The sequence below is a fragment of the Bombyx mori genome, chromosome 5 (genome assembly GCF_030269925.1).
Source record: "Bombyx mori chromosome 5, ASM3026992v2".
In the NCBI taxonomy this organism is placed as follows: Eukaryota; Metazoa; Arthropoda; class Insecta; order Lepidoptera; family Bombycidae; genus Bombyx; species Bombyx mori.
The window spans coordinates 12,038,550-12,060,188 of NC_085111.1; the positions used below are offsets into that span (position 1 = coordinate 12,038,550).

Consider the following 21,639-nt stretch of genomic DNA (forward strand, 5'->3'; position numbering starts at 1 on the left):
TTTTAAATTTTAATTGTATAATTATAGTCATCTATTGGAGTTATTCCATACTGCAAGGACTATTCGGATCATCTACATTCATATCACTATCATTATCAGATTCTGTTTCGCTATCACTTGCTGCAAATATTATAAATCGGTCCATTTCTTCATCTATCACGTTTTTGAAATATTCATCTTCTAGATGCTCCACATGCTTATATTGAATAGCCCAATCTGGCGTTACACTTGCAAACACATCTTCTGTATCTTTCACAATGTTTTTTGGGTTTTGTTCCAAATTTTTCTCTGCCACACGTCTTTTAACAAGGCTCCATTTCTTTTCAATTGGGTTTAGATCGCAATGATACGATGGAAGTTTTAAAACTTCGTGATTGTGACTTTTTAAAAGTTCATTTACAGTATAAGTAGCCGGTGGTCCTTTATTTTGTTTTATGTTTATATAATACGGGTTTCGTCCAGCTCTCTTCAAAATAAATACCCCTTTCTCGCAACCACTTACGCATTTCGTCTTTTAAAATTGAAATGGTTGGAGCTTTATTTATTTGGGTACAGTGGTATGGAGCTTTATCCAAAACCACATGAGACCTTGCTGGCAAATTTGGAATTAATTTTTCATTCATCCACTTGAAGAAATTGGTTGAATTCATGTCATCATGGTAATCAGAAGACTTTGATTGAGATTTAAAAATAAGTAAAGCATTACTAATAAAACCATTTTCTGTACCAGCATGTGCGATTATCCATCTACTCCCAACATGGTTGGAGCTTTATTTATTTGGGTACAGTGGTATGGAGCATTATCCATAACCACATGAGACCTTGCTGGCAAATTTGGAATAAATTTTTCATTCATCCACTTGAGGAAATTAGTTGAATTCATGTCATTATGGTAATCAGAAGACTTTGAGATTTAAAAATAAGTAAAGCATTACTAATAAAACCATTTTCTATACCAGCATGTGCGATTATCCATCTACTCCCAACAGAATCTGAAGTGAAAAGTCCTGACTCTTCCTCACTTTGCCAACAACTTCTAGAATGGTATGTGCTGTGGATATAAGTCTCATTTACGAATATGACAGGTCCTTTTTCAGTGGTTCGATTCGAATGTCTTGTTTCAACACTGCAAGTAATTTGTTTAATGTCGGCAGTTCCTGTTTTACAGCATAAAATTGGTGAATTTTATGGCGAATAGCACAAATATCAAAATCATCTATAATTATTTTATCTTATTTGAACGTGGATGACTCTTCCCTGGCGTGACAATCTTTTTTGAAGTACTTGCAGCAGTCTTTCCTGCTTGTATTATTGTTGATACGGTTTTCTCAGACAGACCTGGAATTTTTTTTAAACCATATTAGTCTTTATTTAGTAAACTAACTTAGTTTTTATCAGTGGTAGTTAGCTGAATATGCAGTTTGTATGTCGTGTATGTCGTCTGCTCGTTTGTGTTCCTTTGCTCAATAAAAAGTCTAGTGTCCTAGAGTATTGATAAAACTTAAGAAACAAATGATAAATTTTAAATAAATAAAACCCTAATGTCATCATTTGTGTAGTAAAATAGTATACAAAGTGCTGATTGTAATAGCAAGATATCTAAATTTCAAAAATCAAAATTCTAAATTTTCTTACAAAATAAAATCTAAAATCGAATGGCAAAACACATTAGCTAGCAACACTGCTGGAGTCATGGTCCAGACGGCTGGCTGATCCTTCAGCTGGTCGTAGGACCGTCGAGGCGATTCGCCCGGTCCTTGTGGATTGGGTGAATCGTGACAGAGGACGCCTCACTTTCCGGCTCACGCAGGTGCTCACTGGGCATGGTTGTTTCGGTGAGTTCCTGCACCGGATCGGAGCCGAGCCGACGGCAGAGTGCCACCATTGTGGTTGCGACTTGGACACGACAGAGCATACGCTCGTCGCCTGCCCCGCATGGGATGGCGCCGTGTCCTCGTCGCAAAAATAGGAAGCGACTTGTCGTTGCCGAGTGTTGTGGCATCGATGCTCGGCGACGACGAGTCGTGGAAGGCGATGCTCGACTTCTGCGACCATCTCGCAGAAGGAGGCGGCGGGGCGCGTGAGAGACGCGCAAGCCCGCCGCCGTCGGGCGGGGGCCAGGGAGGCGGATCTCGCCCAAGCCCTGGCCCTCTAAGGGTTTCGGGTCCCCTTCACATGTCGGTCTGGGGACCGGCGAAGGGGGCCTAAGAAGACGACGTGCAAGCTGCTCTGCACGCGTTTTACGCAAGAGCATCCGGGTGATGGAAGGCTGGCTATCCTCGACCCACGCTGGTTCTGACCCAGCGGGGTATTCCGTAGGATAACCCATTCTAACCGGCGCCATCTAGGCGGGCTCCGGATAGCCTGCCGACCGAGAGGGCTGGTGGTCGTGGCGCCAGTCCGGCGTCCCGAGGGGGAGGGTGATGGGAGAGATGTGCTCCGCACTAAACGCTTCACTTTCCCCCCTTTGCCTTTTCATGGGTTCTGTCCCATGCGAGGTTCGGACGCGGGTTGTTGAGCGACAGGAGGTTTTAGTCAGTTCGACTCCGACATGCCCCGCACTTCATCCCCAGGGGAGGGCGGAAGTCCGGCGATTTCCTCTTGACCAAAAAAAAAAAAAAGCTAGCAACACTAAATATGTACCTATAATGGCAGCAACTCTCTTGCGTACATTGTCTAATGGTATCAAAAGTACTTGATTTTGCTGTTCTGCTTCACAAAACGCCCTTACTTGCAGTATCATTTCTCGCGAGTTTTCTTCCGAGTTTTCTTTTATTTCCCTGATATGAACACTTCATATCAGGGAAATAAATAAAAATCTTGACAATCGAACACTGTAACAGCATTTGACAGTAACAACAACAAACAACATGGCTGATCAAAATAATTATTAGAGTTCTATTTTTGGCCGCGGGAGAGGACTCGTGACTAGGTGAATGAAGTTAGCCCCTAAAAAAAATTTTTTTTTTCTTATTTTATACTTATTTTCAATTAATTCGTTTGTTCATCATTTGTTCTTGATTGTTCACTGTTAATAATTGTTTGTTCTGCATTTATTTATAAAAAAAAAATATTTAAAAATATACCTACAAGTTAGCTCCCCTAATGCATTTTTTTATATTTTTTCATCCTTAATGACTCGTAAATATTCATTTTCGATTGTTCTTATATAAAACACGTTTGTTCTCTTTCGAAATTACTCGTTTTTTGTTTAATTTACTATTTTTATTAGTTGAATAAATGTATGCAAAATATGTGTACTGCGCATGCGTCAACTAATGCCTAAACTTTCTACGCGGTTTTAATCGTGAAAAAAAAAAAAACAAATATAAATCCTGAAGGAGCAATCTAGTGAACTTAGTGATACCAATGCATTTAAGTGTGTCTCTTCCTCCCGCCCGCCGCCACTTAACTTTTTACTAAAAGATCCAACATCCTATAAACCAATTTATAATTAAATAAAAAATACAATTCAAACAATTTAAATGACAAAATTTAGTGAAGTGAAGTGTAGTGACCCCAAAGTAATGAACATTTTCCAAATAAGATATGACCTAAAGGTCTCTGTCACCAGGTCATAAAATAAAAAATAAAAAAATGAAGGAGCAATTAATTGGTGTACAGTTTAATTAAAAAATAAATAAATGAAATAATATGCATTAGCGTAAAGTTAGACCAAATACATTTTTTCCATCCTCCTACTTATCGTTATGAAGGTATAAAAAAGAATATGTTCATTATTTATCTTTCAAGAGATAATGTAGGTATACATTATAATAACTTCTTTACACAGTCGAAATTATATTCCTAACATTAGTAAAATAACATTTCAATTATTTTTTATAGGTTATGTACCGGTAAAATGGGGCGATTAGGGACAAATTCCAACTTTATGACCAATTTTAAGGTAGTTGTTGATGTATATAATGCTATATCAGAATCAAAATGATTGAGTCTTGGGGGCATCTTTGTTATCCAATTTAAAACTATGCAACTAGCATTCCAGTTTAAGTAAAAAAAGCAAAAATAGGTGTAATCCCTATTTACCCGGAAATTGCGGTTAATTGGGACGAAATGAGAAATTTGCTAGGGTTGGCACTACTTGGTTTTAATTTATTTATTTATTAATTATTTATTTGATATATATATATATAACTAAAACTTGATTACATTTATTTACTTATGGTTAATTTATATTTACTTGGGAAATGATCCGCGATAGATTTTTCCTGTAAGTTGTGAGACAATTAAAAAAAACATCTATTTCATCACTTAAAATTAGTTCAGCGCAATCGGACAACTCCGAATGAACATTGACGGAGACCACGCTACCGTGGACATTATTGTTGTCCCAAAGGATTCTGTATATGGGAGAGTAAGAACCTAAATTCGAACGAGTGGGCTTATCTAAAAATAGAAAACAATACGTAACTGATAATATAAATATTTACCAAACAATAAAATAACACATTGATAATTTTAAATAAAAGTTCTAGACAAAAACATATAATTATTAATAGAATAAGACAAATTTTTACCAACAAATTTAAAAAATATTGTTATAACTACATAGACAACCCTACAAACCTGTACCTATTTATATTTAGGTCGTTTCCATTTCACGTATTCTCATCCCAATTGACCCCTTTTTCGTTGTTATTTGTAACTAAGACGTCTCTAATATCCCCCAAAACAACAGATTTTACATGTATTTTTATTTTATCAAATACATTAAAACCAATAACAACTGAGACTTACCTTTAATATATATGATGGTTCAAACACTAAATAACGTTTATAAATCACAGTTGTCTTCTATTATTATCAAATAAATAAAAGAGAGCAAAGTTTCTAGCACTAAAATAATTACCACCGCAGAAAGTTAATTTGAAACGCGATTTTTTATAAGTTAGCAGCTATTATCATGCATATTCAGAGTTGTTTTGTGAACTACAAAAAATGGAAGATATTGCAACGAATATAAAACTAATATTGAGCGTCGAAAGATTTTCCCGGTTTTTTCCCGATTCGCCTCTCAATCCCTAATCGCCCCATTTTACGGTATTGAAAGTGTTGGAAAATTATTTCATGTTGTAGCTGGAAAACGACATGGAGAATTATATGCAATACAAGATAATGGGCTCCATCAAATGAATTTGAATGAAACCAAACTGTTTACCATTGAAATTCGAATGTAGAGAAGATAGAAAACGAAAATTCACTCAAAGTGAACCTGCCTGCATTTGTGAAACGGCAAAGACTCACTATTGTCAAGGAGATTGAAGAGACGACTAAAAATGAGATGTGTTATATTATTATACCTTTGCCATCTTGTAGTCAAGGTAGGTGTAACTGTCAATATTTAGTAACACTCACAGATCTCATAATCAAATAACAATATCAGAAAAAAGGATAATAGTTACTTAGTTAGTGGAAGTAGCTAAAATGGGCAAGTGGACCTCAGTTCCTGTTACATAAGGTACTAGGAAGTTTGTGATAATGAAAATTTATCACAGTGTAATATCACTAACTTACTTTGACCGTGAAGGAAGACATTGTGATGAAACCTGCACACCTAAATGTTCTTAGGATTTTCTTAGGTGTGTAATCCACCAACCAGCACTAGGCCAGCGTGGTGGACTAAGGCCTAAAAACCCTCTCAATGGTAGTGGAGGCCAGTGTCCAGCAAGGGAATATATTATATGGGCTGATGATGATGACTAGGAAGTTACATACTACTACTACTACAGTACACATATAATCTTATATATTTACAAACTATAAGTTTGTTGGGTACCTAGAAATTGCTAACATTATTTCATATTTCCAGATGTCCAGCCACTTGAAAGTAGGTGTAGTAATGACAAAGCTATCCAAGTAGCTCCAGCACAGGAACACAAAGGCAAGGCAAGTGTGTATTGCCACATCACCCCTTAATATATCTGAAGCAAGTACAAGTAAACAATCAGAACCAGCAAAAAGAAAACTGTTGTTCCTGAGGACAAATTTGACAGTGATGAGTCAAATGCACCAGCAACAGAAGGATCAACAGTTGACTATGAGTTATAGAAGAAGATTAATTAATATTTATTTAAATTAATATTAATGAATATTAATTTAAATTATCGTGCAAAATTTGTGGTTAAAACATATATGTGTATTTTATAAATAAATATTCATTCTCAGTATTAATGTTGTTTTAATCTTCGATTGAAAAATTGGTTAATATTTTCGAATAACAAACACGTGACTTTAAGCATAAACATATTTTTTAGGTAAATACTTTATTTAGCTTTGCTGGATTTATCCAAGATTTCGACATACCAACATTTCATACAGGAAAGACAGAGATAGATAGCTGTCTGATTGAATACCTTGTAGAATTGAGCTTCGAAGAAAGCTCTTTTCTTCTTCTCTTCAAAGTTTATTCTTATTCTTTATTAGAATTTATTCTAGTTTGCACAGCTTCCAATAGCAATTGATCCTTCAGGATTTATAATTGTTTTTTTTTTCACGATTAAAACAGCGTAGAAAGTTGAGGCATTATAGTTGACGCATGCGCAGTACACATATTTTGCATACATTTATTCAACTAATACAAATAGTTAATTAAACAAAAAATGAGTAATTTCGAAAGAGAACAAACGTATTTTATATAAGAACAATCGAAAATGAATATTTACGAGTCATTAATGACGAAAAAATATTAAAAATTGCAATCGGGGGGCTAACTTGTACATATATTTTTAATAATTTTTTTAAAATAAATAAATGCAGAACAAACAATTATTAACAGTGAACAATCAAGAACAAATGATGAGCAAACGAATTAATAGAAAATAAGTAGAAAACAGGAAAGAAATTTTTTTTTGAGGGGCTAACTTCAGGCACCTCTCGTGACTCGTGGTACGGAGTAGACTTGCGCAAAACATCACTTGCCAATGTAATGTGATATGACATCACTTTTACAGACAGGTGATATTACTCGAAAACATTACACATCACTCTTAACATTACTCGGTGCGTTCAATAGATACTGTGACGACGAATACATTGTATCTATACACCCGAATCATTACTTAAGTGATGTGTTGATACACATCACTTAGGTAATGATTCGGGTGTGACATTACAGTAGTGTATTACAATACAAAGTATGAACTTTGTATTGTAATACACTGTTATATTACTTGACAGAGATTGACTTACTTAATAATATAATAATTTTATTTTTTACTTAATATAATTTATTGTGGGATGAACGGATTTCATATGGCGACTTAGACTGCAAATTGAGCTCGACAATAATGTTAATATACGAGAGCAGTAGATGCATTGTTTCGGCGCGATATCCTCAAAGTGCATCCAAGGAGGACTGTACTTTCATTTAGACGGCGTTATTTCTTTCACTTATTAAACACGCATTAAAACAAATAATGAAACTATCTTCAAACAAGTGCTTAAGTAATTCAAATCAAACACAAAAATTAATATGAAATATTACTAAACAATTACGAGCGACTAGCGATTTTACAAAAGTTGCGAATAAAAAATTAAGTAAGTACTTGCGGGGAGCTACCGGCTGGCCGCATGAAAAATATAAACACAAATACCTATATTAAAATTCAGACGTACCATAGGTATAAAAATGTACCTAGCGGCCAGGACATACGGTTCAAAATCACTAGGAATAATTCCGTGTCGCTTGCTCATTTATATTGCGTCGATCGGTCTGTCTCGCTCGCTCGGTTCCGTTCGTGTATTAAGCAACATTACACGACAAAGAAAGAAACATGTTGGGTGATAGTGTGATGTTTGTTTCCTTCGCGTAATGTGTGATGTTGCATTACATCGTAGAGTAATATTACCCGAGTAATATCACTCGCATTACTTACACATGTCTAGTACGGAGTCGGAGTAGTAGTTTTATTTTTCCAATGGGGTTGGCATTGGGTTGGCCGGTTAAAGCTTTTCTCAGATGTCGCCAGCGTAGCTTGTTCCCTTGTCACAGAGAGCCGCCATTTTGTGTGTTTTGCGTTCGTGATATTTCGGCATTTTGTGACTTTGATACGGTTCTTATTACTTTCTAAGTAGTGCTAAACAGTTTTACAACATGTATTCCTACTGGATAGTTAAAGAATTAAAGGAGGAGTTGAGAAAACGTGATGCATCTTTACGAGAAAAAAAAGTGGATTTTGTCGAAAAGTACAATGTTGATGTTTTATTTTAACTTAGAAAACTTCTCTCAAACTGTTTCCGGTAGCTATTATAATAATAATATTAAATTGTGTACCTTAGGAACTTTATTCCTTGTAGCATGTGCAAAAAGAATTGCTCATATTACACATTACCTACCAACTAATATATTATTTTACTTTTTTCAGATTAGAGCTATATGACCAAAATTTTAATTTTGAAACAAAATGAAAAAATTGCTCTAGCAAAATATGCTAATATATATGATTTGCTAGTGGAGCCATGTGGCATTGTCATTAGCCAAGAGCGCCCATATCTTGCTGCATCTCCTGATGGTGTGTTGGGCGAAGAAACTATAATTGAAGTGAAATATCCATACGCTAGCAGAAAACATGAAATAAATATAACAACGGTGCCTTACTTAGAACTATGTAACGGGATATTGTCTCTAAAAAAACCTGCCCATATTATTATCAAATACATACTGCATATAACATACTGCAACTTGGTCATTTACACCTACAAGGACATCAAAGTGATTTATGTTGAAAAAGACAATAATTTTATAAATAATATGATAAATAAATTAGATATCTTTTGTGAAAATATTTTCAAAGAAGCATTGTATGAAAAATATCTGTATTATAACTATACACACTTGTCGAAATAAAAAATCAGGAATATTTTTAATTATTTTATTGACAATTCCTTCTCTAAAATTATATAACATTACACATATGAAATTAATCATTCTATGTGAACCCTCTGACTAGCAAATTTTTGATCTATCTTTAACTGAACACCTGGGATTTGTGACTTACCTTTTAAAAAAGATGGGATATTTATACTAATTCCTTAGAGGCAAACAGATCCTGTATATTAAAACCTCTGTCTGCCATAATACTATCTCTAGAATCACAAATCTGCAGCAGCTTACTTCGTTCTACTACCTGTCGATCACTTGCAGAACCAGCGTAGCCGTTTGAAACATATGATAATAATCCCCCTGGTGAAGCTCCTACCAAAAATTTCAAGGTATTTTTATGTTTATAAGAACTAAATGACGCTTTTTGAGCATCAGGTTGACTAGGCTTCTGTATGCCTATTTTAGTCCTGTCTATAATCACCCTTGTGGAGGGATAATGTGTTCTAAAACAATTAGGCATATAATAATTTACTAAGCTGCGGATAGGCCAAATGTCAATTAGGCTCTAGATATCACTGACAAAATTTATTCATGTTACAACAATATTAGACACTTCAGTTTTACTTACACCGAAAATTTTACTTAATTCAAAATCTGTTGTTTCTTCTAAGCTTAATTAGTAACATTAAAAATTGATCTTCTATTGATATGCCGACCACTCTACTCCAGCGATACCTTATATCATTTGACATTGGCAAAAGTGTGATTAAAACTAATGAAAACTTAGATGCTGTTTCCAACCCGGTGTAGTATTGCACTGTCTCATCGTCTGCAAGTAATAGCTCTGTAGAGAACAATTTTAATATATTGGATGTTTGAGTTCCAATAGTAATATGATGCCTTGTAATTGTTTCATCTATACTAGAGTTATTATTTTCTATTAGAATTTCTTGAGAGACATTTGAATCAAAATGCACATTGCTGTGTTCTTCAAGGGGTACTATATCTTCATAGTATTGGGAAGTGTTGGGCAGGCTAAAAAGCTGTTTTTTAAGGTTACGAGTTTGTAACCTTTGTTCTCTACTTTTTGTTTCTTCAGAAACTGGTTTCATATTCCATGAAAATATAGATGGTACAGCACCTTTCTTCAGATATTTATGTTAATGTTTGACACCTACAACACAAAGAAAAACATTTAAATATACTATCACAAGGAAACCTGACCATAGTTTCAAAATATTTGTTATTACAATGGATGCAGCGATTTAGATAGAACTTTCAATAGTAACAGCTGATAATGAACAACAGCTCATGAGGAATGTGTTTCCTCCAGTCTGATTTTGTGTTTGTTAAAAGGTTGCTTACAACATAAATCTACTTGCAAAATATGTTAGCAACTAATAGTGTGCCTAACTAATTATTATTGGATTTTTTTAATAAGAGAACAAAGATGTGTGCTACACCTAGTCATGATTATAAATATTTGACAGAAAGAAGCATACCTGTGTATTTACTAATGTTTTCATAGCCAGATTCCACAGTGTTTACGACATAACCTCGAACTTTTTGTGGGAGTACTTTTTTCGCGTCAAATGGCCTTTAACCACAGTCTTCCAATTTTCTTGTCCTTCGGAATTGATGTACTCCAATTTCTGAGCATATTGGCACAAAACAACGCGTCATTGTGTTTAAAATAATTTTTAATCAAAAATTCCAATACAAATATTGAATGTTATGGGAACAATGCTCAATGCACAACAGCGCCACTTTGACAGTTGCCAACCCCATTGGAAAGGCAAGTGTGTGGCATATCATACAGCTTCATCTTTTATATATTTTTTTAATATGTAAAATGATAATATGAAGTCAAATTAAATGAGATGAGATGATATGAGATGAAATAATCTCAGTGAAATGGTGGTCATTTACTGAGTGAGACTCTTTTAGTGGAATTTTTGGAAAATCCTGAGAAGACGTCCAACGGCTTTGTTTTATTTTCCCACATTTGTGCACCTTCATAGAAGCTGAACATCATTACAGATGCCAAAGTTATCACCAAGTAGTAGTTTTATTTTCCAACTGAAAAGGCAAAAGTGTCATACCAAACAACCTAATCTTTTATATATTAATATTTATATGAACAATGATAAGAAGTAAAAAGAAATGAAGTTAATTAATATGAAACATGACATAAAATGAAATGAGATAAGATGTGATGATGATGAGCGGCTTTGTTTCATTTTTCCACATTTGTGCACTTTCACAGATATTAAACAGTTAATAAACCACCATTATTACACATTTAAACCCGAAGAAACACTAAATAGACAAAATAAAACAAATCACACAACTTCACTCCTCGCGTTCCCGCCAAAAAGTCCAAGAATGTTTGTGTAGTTTTGAGAGCACAGACTATCACAAATTGCGAGAATTGGGAGGGAAATGCGTTTTTTGACTTTTGAGTCGATCGATCATAAGTTACACAGTACACACTGCTAAATTTGTCATGAACATCAAAATAACATAGATAGGTAATACACTTAACTGATCAATAATCAAGTAGTAAATAAGTAATTAATAGCTGATAATGTAGGTACAACAACTGAAATGACCTTCAAGTCCGACCTCTAACTTTGGTCAATAGAAATTCAAATACGCATGCGTAACATTTCAGGTTCCTCTAGTAAAGTTCCTATAAACTCAGTTTCGCGCGCTGATAACGAGGTACTGTTCAACGCCACACGATGAAATTACTTGTTTTAGTTGTTGTAGAGATACTAAACAGTTCTGACGTGCTTGTTAGTGTTAAACTAAATTACTTTGTATAAGAAAAAATGTCGAGTGAAATATCTATTGCAGATAAACAGATGGCTCGACAAAACGGTATTGTGCAACCACTTTTAACTGGTGAGTTAAATTGAATGGAGCGAAATTTAAAAAAAAATGCTTATTTATTATTTTTAAGGCCTAAGGTAGGTAGGTGTTTTTAAAAACTTTTCTTATTAACGCGGAAAATTATTTTAGTACCTCAAGACAATGATAACAATTGTAAGCATTTCCTAAAAAGTTTAAGTATTTAAAACAATCATCTAAAAGATAGTTTGGTACAATGTGATCTGGTTTAATTCATAGTGAAGTATTAAAGGATTATTTAATATAAACCAACAATACTTTAGAGCAACACTAAACTGCCTTAATTAAAAATGAGCCTTATTCATTTAAAAAAAAAAACTTTATCCCATACTTTAAGCATAAAAGCTTGGCAATCAGAGCTGCTTGCCTAATGACAGTCTCCACTGTGATTTAGAGTGAAAAGCTTAAAAAATATATTTTTTTCCACCATTTTTTCACAGGAAGACATGCAAATTGACCCACCTGATGGTAACTAGTCACTGTTGCTCATGGAAATTAGCAATGCCAAGCTGCTGCATACTTCTGAGGACTCTCCTCAAACCTTTTTAAAGAAGGACATGTCTCAGCTGTCAGGAAACTGTATAGGGGTAATTCCAGAATCAGATAGTATCTTGCAAAAATAGATCCATGTCCATGGAACCTACATAGGGTACAAATATAGAGAAAACTGAAATACCTGCTATACTCAGATTCTAAATGATTCATATTGTTTATTCAAGTATCGTTTAATACTTTAGTAATTGTTGGCAATATATTTGAAGAAGGTTTCTTACCAATTGATTTTGATGATTTTTTACTTTTTGACTGATTACTGAGCTCTGATGTGGTCCAACATGAAACTTAGTGAAAAATGATAATAGGTTGATATTATACAGCAAATATATTTCATTCCTTCAATTAATGTTCGCCTTTTCGTAATCGCGAATCTGGAGCTTAAATAAATTTGTGCTAATTCATTTGACTTCGCATTCCTGAATTTGTGATATGCAAATTAATATTTATATAATAAATTATTGATACTTATACTTACATAAAAGTAAGTAGCTAAAAGATGTGAATGTATTGTAGGTCAGCTACTAATTGCTTTAATTATATTCTAGGTCAATAATAAAACCGGTAACAAGTTTAGTGTCATATTTCTGCTGTAGGTATTATTTAAATATTGAATATGTAAAGTAATATGCAAAAAATGCTCATAAATGATTTGCACTGTGAATTAAATCAAACTAAAGTTTGAATTTGCTTGCTCGTTGATAAGTAGGGCTTGAGTGCCATGTCTCTTTGTGTTGCGAAGTATATATCGCTTACAATTTGAAGGATAGGACTGCCATTATTCCTGTACAACCTACCTCACCACTTAGGATGGGCTTAAGAAGATTCATAATATTTTGTCTAAGACAACTATTTTTACATAATAATAGCAGGTGAAATTTCAGTTCAGTTTCCTATTGAATCTATACATATAAATAAAATTGGAGTGTCTGTTTGTAATATTGAAATAGCCTCTATTTACTACATGCATATGAATATATATACGGTACATAGACCAAAATAACATTTTTTACAATTTTTGTCTGTCTGTCTGTTTGTTCCGGCTAATCTCTGGAACGGCTGGACCATTTTGATGAGACTTTCACTAATAGGTAGCTGATAATATAAGGAGTAACTTAGGCTATTTTTTAGACTAGCTTCGCCCTGCAGCGTCACCCGCAGTTATTGTCGTAAAGTACCGCGCGCAACATGGCAGGACTCGCCTGTCAATAAATAAAATTTAATGTTTCCGAAGCGAAGCGAGGGTGGGTCGCTAGTCCAAAATAAAAGAATTCAACCTATTCTGACTAAAAGAAAAAAAAATGATATTTTTTTTACATTTCTTCTCAGACCTTTATCAAATAACTATGGCGTATGCATATTGGAAATCAGGAAAAGTAAATGATGTCGCTGTATTTGATTTATTTTTTCGAACAAATCCATTCCAAGGTGAATTCACTATATTTGCTGGATTAGAGGAGTGTATGAAATTTTTAGAAAACTTTCATTATTCTAACAGCGGTAAGTATAATTTTATAACAATTCTGTTAATATCCATTTCGAGTATTTTCGAGTAAAAATGTACTTACATTCTGTGACGTCTCTTGTAGATGATGATGAGACTCTCTTGTAGATGATGATTTTACTGACTATACTTGAATTTTTATAATAGAGAAATGACTTCTGATTATTCGACTATTGATTGCAATATTTATCAAAAGCTGTAAAAATGACCTTCCTTGCTCATGGTTAATTCTTTTTATTATCGTTATTGTTGCGATGTTATAGAATTCAAGCTCTAAAATAGCCACCCTTATTAATCACTATATGAGACAGAAATCAAGTACCAAATTATTTGAAGTACTTGTTGTTTAAAAGTGACAACATGATTGGTAAAATGAGAATGAATTTAGATTATATTTGTTACAGATATCAAATATTTGAAGCAAACATTACCTGAAAACATTGAACCTGAATTTTATTTATATCTCAAAGAACTAACTTGCAAGGACATTATTGTAAGTGCTATTGAAGAAGGATCTGTGGTGTTTCCGAGGTCAGATTTGTATTAGTACGTTCCTGGACACTTGAACTTCGATGGCCAATCGCTTTGTATTTTTAAATTACGTGTACCGTTACTAACATTATCTATGCCGGTAAACGTTTTAATCCAGTTTTTTTAATCTGCCATAAGAACCATAATAACAATACACATGTACTTATCAATCAAATTCGGTGTTATGAAAAAAAACACTAAATTGGACTAGACATTTGTTAAAAATACTTTGACAATGAGTTTTATCTAATATATAAAATTCTCGTGTCACAGTTTTCGTTGCCATACTCCTCCGAAACGGCTTGACCGATTTTGATGAAATTTTTTGTGCTTATCCGGTATCTATGAGAATCAGCCAACATCTATTTTTCATCCCCCTAAATGTTAGGGGTAGTCCACCCCTAAAAATTTTTTTTAATTTTTTAGACAAAATTTTTTATTTCTATTTTTTTATGATACAACATAAAAAAATACATACAACCCTAAATTTTCACCCCTCTACGATCAACCCTTATTTTTTATTTGCTAATTAAAAACTTTTAAATTTTTTGCGAGAATTTTGTTTTTATTTTGTCATGACGTAGAATAAAAAAATTCATATTACTCTGAAATTTTCACCCCTCTACGATCAACCCCTATTTTTTATTTGTTAATTATCAACTTTAATTTTTTTGGCAAGATTTTCATTTTTATTTTTATTTTGTCATGAATTAAAATAAAAAATTGGATGTTACTCTCAATTTTTCATCCCTCTATGATCAACCCCTATTTTTTATTCGTTAATTATAAACTTTAATTTTTTTGGCAAGTTTTTTATTTTGTTTTGTCATGACTTAAAATAAAAAAATCGTATTACTCTCAATTTTCACTCTTATACGATCAACCCCTATTTTTCTATCCCGATTAATATTTTTTTTATTCTATGCACAGATCCGCAATAAGGTTGCAAGATGGCAATCAAATATTATAATTGTAGTACGACAAATTCTTATTCAGAGTTTATAATTTCAAGTTCCTTTAATTATGATTTTTTTTAAATTGAATTTGATCTCCCGCCCTCGCCAGTTGACTAATGATCAACTATCAATCGATCAGCTATCCCCGTCTAATGCCACCACTCATCCAGCAAACATCACGTAGTAGGGATGAGGACAAAGCCGGTCTCCTGTCTTACTTTTTTTTTTATGGGATTTTATGACCTGGTAACTGAGACCTTTAAGTCATGTCTTATTTTAATTTATATTCATATTTTTATGAAAAATGATATTATGAAGTGAAATGATATGAAGATGATTAATTTGAGACATTAATCAACTAGGATGAAATTAAATGAAATGAAATGAGATGAAATATAATCTCAGAAAATTGTGGTCATTTACTTTTTTTGAGTCGACTTTTTGGAGGATCCCGAGAAGTTACGTCCAGCGGCTTTGTTTCATTTTCCCACATTTGTGCACTTTCACAGATATTAAACAGTTAATAAACCACCATTATTACACATTTAAACCCGAAGAAACACTAAATATACAAAATAAAACACATCACACAACTTCACTCCTCGCGTTCCCGCCAAAAAGTCCCTGTCTTACTTACTCACTATACATCATAGATTATACACTTAATATTATTATATTTGAGAGCTATACAATACTATACATTATTCAGCTATGTTTTTTTGGTTTTATTTGTGTATCAATAGTATGTTCAGTAGGTCTGAGAATCGGCTACTATCTATTTTTCATACCTAAGTGAAAAGGGTGTCCGTCCACCCCAAACATTTATTTTTAATATTAATTTTTTGGATATTTTTTTTGTTTATAATGAAGTATTATGTGGTTAAATGAGGTTTTTTTTCTACAGTAGAATTTCCCTAGCAATCTTATTTAAGGCAACACAACGTTTGCCGGGTCAGCTAGTTTAATATATAAAATTCTCGTGTCACAGTTTTCGTTGCCATACTCCTCCGAAACGGCTTGACCGATTTTGATGAAATTTTTTGTGCATATTCAGTAAGCCTGAGAATCGGCTACTATCTATTTTTCTAACCTTTAAGTGATAAGGGGTGTTCACACCAAATTTTTTTTTTTTTATGTATATATTTTTTTTAAATGTTTGATGTTTTGTTATTTTTAACCAACATTCCCTCATCGTTCACAGCGCTCCAGGCCTTTTTCACTCATATTCCACATCCTTACACACTTACAATAAGTTAGTTTTTTTTTCTACACTAGAAATTCCCTAGAAATCTTATATATGGCAAAACAATGTTTGCCGGGTCAGCTAGTTATTCTGTAAAATTGTGACGGTTATGGATAGTAAAGATACTAGACTATAGATACATTGATCATTTTATTTGAAATCGAATTCATCAATGTCACTACACGTTGTTACTTATTCTCAAGGTTTCTCTTCTGCAAGGTTTCCTGAGGAACGTATTGCACTAGAACTTTAGCTAATGAAAAATATCATAAATGTTTTATTTCATTCTTTCGTTCCGATATGTTAGCTTCGTGTTGGCTATCTCATGGCCGTGTTACCAACGCCTTGATCTTCTCAACGGGTCGCGATTCCGATCCGGTAGTAGATTCATTTGCGAAGCAGTTGCTCTTAAATTGTTAGGTCTCCTTCGGAGGCGCTCGGGCAGTTGTTAGCAAATCTCACCCCTCCTGACTGAGCCTTTGCTCGCCCACCTTTCCTGGTGAAACTGGAAAGGCCTCCGGGCCACCAGTAATCTTTCAATCATAAAAAAAAACCAACGCCATTTAAATACCAGATAAAAAAATTCAAGTTAAAGAAGTTGTGAAGTTAACGAAGATTAACTAGCCGGCTCCAGCGACGTCGAAAATAAATGCTCACGTGCAAATTGCGTTCGGTGGGCACTTATCAAATTGGATTCATTAGCTGACTTATGTGTGTAACTATGTAACGGTCATTTTATAAAAGTCTCAGCAGTTTTCTTTTTGAACAGAGTCAGGCACAGACTTCATGAGCTGGTCGTGAAGATTTTACGATTTTTATCATTATGTTATAAAATATGTCGTGCAATCTCTTTGACGGACATAAGACCTACAACCACTAGACACAGACTGAGACAGACACTTGACAAGAATTCAAAAATAAAGCGAGAAATGGAACGAGGGCGTACGTGACTAGCGGCAGGCAGTACTTTTTTGACTTCCTAAAAGACGGACGCGAACCAGACGACAAGGAACGAACTGACCGTTCCCATATGTATATAAAATAGACGGCAAAAGAACTAACCGACCGTTCAAGTGGTCCTTAGACCGTACAAGTCCGTTCAATATAACTGACGAACTCGGTAACGAGGTTGTTTGGGCGATGCGTAAACTCCCCAATCACTACCTACATCTCTTTGAATAGTAAAACGGATTAAGCACGACTCCGTGCTTGGCCCAGAGCGAAGATTGCGACGCTATCGCGCTAGTTCAAGTGCAACATCTACCTACCATTTTTAAATAATTCAAATATCATCAAGAAAAATATCTAAATGCACCTTTTATACATAAATATCGAACTAAGCCGCTTCGGTATCAAGTTTCTGGGTTTTTTTTTACAATACCCATGACCTAGTCCAGTTTTGTTTTGTAATTTAATGTACCTAATTAAAATTTTCAAAACTGGAACAATGTTTACATGTATTATAACTAAATATGGCAGCATTATAACTGCGTACCTAGTATAAATTTCGTAGTTTCATTAATTTTGTCTCGAGCTTTCATGTTGTTTAAAAATACAAAGGGAGACTAATTTGTCTAATGGATCTTTTATCGGTACGTCGAATCTGGTGTCCGGGTTTATTACATAATATTTATAGATAAATAGGCAACGACAAAACAGCTAACAATTTTTTTCTCAGCTGTTTATCAATCAAATTCTTTGTTTTGTTTAATAGATATTTAGAGCTTTAGCGTAAATATTCAAATAACACAAGAGAAAATGTAATCTAAATCTTAGGTGCTAGTGAATAAAGTCGAAGTTTGATCTTTGGGTACCCCCACTCGTGATTAGATATTTACAATTTTAAATAAAACGCAAAATAAATAATGTGAACAAATAAATATGGTTTTAAATGTTTACAAGCTATTTTACTTTTAGGGTGCCATTGTTGAGAGTTGAAGGTCCGCTCATTGTGGCACAGCTATTGGAGACCACTCTGCTAACATTAGTCAACTTTGCCAGGTAAGTTTTGGTGTGGAATATAATTACAAATAGCACAGTCCTCAAAGAAAAGCAAAGACTCGAATGCGAATGGAAAATTAGGCGTTTTATTTTATTTCAGTGTGATCTAATAATTATATACGACGTAATGTTTCTTAGTTAGTGATACAACTCAATAAGTAAGTCCACGATGAACTATGATAGTAGTGGCCTGTTTGTTTACTTTTAGTAGAAGTCATGCGTTTCGGTTCGATAAGCAAGATATTTAATGCATATGTTCCAATTCATTTGAGATTTCGACCGCATGTTTAAAGATGGATAACAGCATCCACGTCAAATATTCATGAGCTCTCAAGTGTTGCTAAACTGTAAAAAAACGTTTGAGGTAAATTGTAAAAAAAGATATATAACTACCCGTTACAACTCTCTTATATATTTACTAGGCGCCGCGTATACTCATTTACAGCAATAAAAAAAAAATCCTACCTGTAGTTATCATGTCAGGCATGACTGGTTCGGTTAATTACTTGTTATCCGATCCAACCATCCCATCCAACAAACATAATTATCTTATTTTCATTATTCGCCGAAAATCCATATCGTTTTTATTAAAGAATAATCTGCTACTGCTGTGCATTAGTATCGTTCAAACTTTAACATGTGTTTTTATATTTGTATACTCAATTATTTACGTTGATTGTAGGAGTCGAGCAGCTAACTATATAGTCTAACACTTCGTTCAAATATCGTTTAAAGGAAAACGGCGTTGACAAAACTTCGAGGGGAGGGAGAATATTCTAAAGCGTGTTCACACGGCCAAAGTGATACCTTGAGACATGAGGTCAAAATCTCGATTGGATTGCGTATCGGCTCTCCCACCTTTCAAAATATAACGCATGACGGCTTTTCGACAGAAATAGGCAGGATCGTTGATTACTTCCACTGGCTTGTAATACGTCAATGTAAACTTTGGTGATTTCTATAGGGTACTAAGGTTCTAAAGAGTATGTATGTTTCTTTTTATAATGTAGTACGGAACCTCTACCTTGCTATTGACTATCCCTAGTATATGAAAACACTATTTTATTAAAATGTCTTGTTGTTGACAAAAATCTCTGAACTGTACAAAGTTTCAGATCAATCGTAAACCATGTGCGAACACGTAGAATATGAATAAACATACATTTTAGTATATGAGATGTACTCAAGATATAGACAACGTCACACTTCACTGTAAATTTATCTGTCAATTGCTCCTTTGATACGACTAGAATTTTATCACTTGAGAATAGTAGTAACATGATGTAATGTGGAATTAAACAACGTACCCGGAACAGAACAAAAATCTTGTTATATTTTACTTAACATTACAATATTTATTATAAATAATATGATGCATAGAACACGTTATAAAATCGCATAGGCTGTGAGTACTAAGACTTGGTAAAGTAAATAATCATATCATTGCTATCTTTTCTATATAGGTCTAGTTTTCTTAATGGTGTAGCTAATTTCGTGTGAGCCGAATCCCTTATAAAATAAACTAAGATAAAATATGAACATATAGATATACACAACAATTCATATATTTTTTTGTTTTAGTTTGATGGCCACGAACGCTGCGAGATATCGGATGGTGGCCGGTAAAAATGTATCCCTACTCGAATTCGGACTACGGAGAGCGCAAGGACCCGATGGAGGGCTATCGGCGTCCAAATATGCGTACATCGGTATGAAATTTCCCACAGACACAGCCCACTGAGTTTCTCGCCGGATCTTCTCAGTGGGTCGCGTTTCCGATCCGGTGGTAATTTCTCTGAAGCACTGCCCTTGTTAGGGCCAGTGTTAGCAACACTCCGGTTTGAGCCCCGTGAACTCACCTACACGTCAAGGAGAAGCTGAAATAGCCTCTCAAGACTATCAGTATAAGTAGGAAAAAAAAATGAAATTTTAGCGATGAAACAATACACGTATCTATTATTTATTCGGTTTCAATTGCCTGTTACAATTCAGATAGAAGCTTATCGATTACACCAGCACGGTTCTCTGGCTCGGGTGACTAGCAATAACCGGTGCCATGCACGAGGCTGCCCGCCCTTCAGACTTGTGCGATAAAAACACCCCGCCACGCCTTTGACTCGCAAGACACCCCTAAAGCCGATGTACTTCGATCTAATAGTTTTAATCAGGCAATCTATGGAATCTCGCCCTTGAAAGTAACAACTTTTACCGTAAAAAGAAACATCGCAACACGAAATCGGCTTTCGTTAGCAAATTACTTTGTTTGTGCTGCGAAGTTTTTTGTTGCATGTCAGCGCCTGGCCGTGAGTCATGACAAGACTCCGTGGGCGGTTTATTAGTTCATGGGAACGCTTCTTTCGTATCGTCCTAGTGACTCATCGCATTGCATTCGATGGCATTCGCTACTGTATTCGATGTTATAGAATGTTAAAACTTTTCAGGTGGGTTTGACGGGACCAGCAACGTTCTGGCGGGAAAGATGTTCAATATACCGGTAAAGGGCACCCACGCGCATTCGTTCGTTACATCCTTCAGTACTTTAGACGACATACATAGAGTGACGCTGACGCACGCGCAGACACGAGAGCCGTGTAATCTTCTAGAGTCGGCAATGGAATGGCGGAGTCGCGTCTCTACCGTTATCGATGTATCGACAGAGGAATCCAGCGATGGCGAACTGGCCGCCCTAATATCATACGCCATAGCCTTTCCGACGGGTTTCTTGGCTTTAGTGGATACGTACGATGTCAAGAGGTATAATTTTCAAGGCTTAACGTCACGTCACAGGCAGCGTATTACGAATGGGCATTCTGGCTACAATAGCAACTGTGGAACCAATGGTACTATAGTACAAATAGCACCGACAATACATAGTACATATGGATCTAGCACGGTCGAACGCACACTGAGGTAAAGATGCAAATAGACAATTCACCATTGACATTTTGTATGGTGTCTTACATAAATATTATATTATTGTTTGCATTGTTCATTTTATAATTTTATGTGGAATTTAACAGTTATTAGAATGTAATTATATATTATATATATATAAATATTAATAACAAATATATCGTTCTGGGAAAGTAGGCCTCAT

At 34.6% G+C, this 21,639-nt stretch overlaps 1 protein-coding gene and 1 long non-coding RNA gene across 9 annotated transcripts in view; one reads left to right on the forward strand and one right to left on the reverse strand.

Annotated features, from left to right (window-relative positions):
* Nucleotides 1-14,221, reverse strand: LOC105842193 (uncharacterized). Of its 2 annotated transcripts, none has more exons than XR_001139928.4 (4): nt 13,876-14,221; nt 10,345-13,509; nt 5,813-10,016; nt 1-1,338 (listed from the first exon to the last, which is right to left on the reverse strand). It is a non-coding gene; the product is annotated as an uncharacterized LOC105842193 (long non-coding RNA). The 2 variants fall into 2 exon arrangements; XR_009973226.1 differs by having other exon boundaries at nt 5,798-10,016.
* The window catches only part of LOC101738135 (nicotinate phosphoribosyltransferase), a 26,125-nt gene continuing 15,768 nt past the window's right edge, over nt 11,283-21,639 (forward strand). The window contains exons 1-8 of one of the 7 annotated variants that reach the window (XM_062668728.1): nt 11,290-11,373; nt 11,517-11,566; nt 11,702-11,749; nt 13,637-13,807; nt 14,216-14,342; nt 18,459-18,542; nt 20,124-20,251; nt 20,984-21,452. In XM_062668728.1, coding sequence (XP_062524712.1) covers nt 11,710-11,749; nt 13,637-13,807; nt 14,216-14,342; nt 18,459-18,542; nt 20,124-20,251; nt 20,984-21,452 — 1,019 coding nt within the window. In that variant the 5' untranslated portion in view covers nt 11,290-11,373; nt 11,517-11,566; nt 11,702-11,709. The other 6 variants (XM_062668727.1, XM_012693820.4, XM_062668726.1 and 3 more) reach the window with 6 other exon arrangements.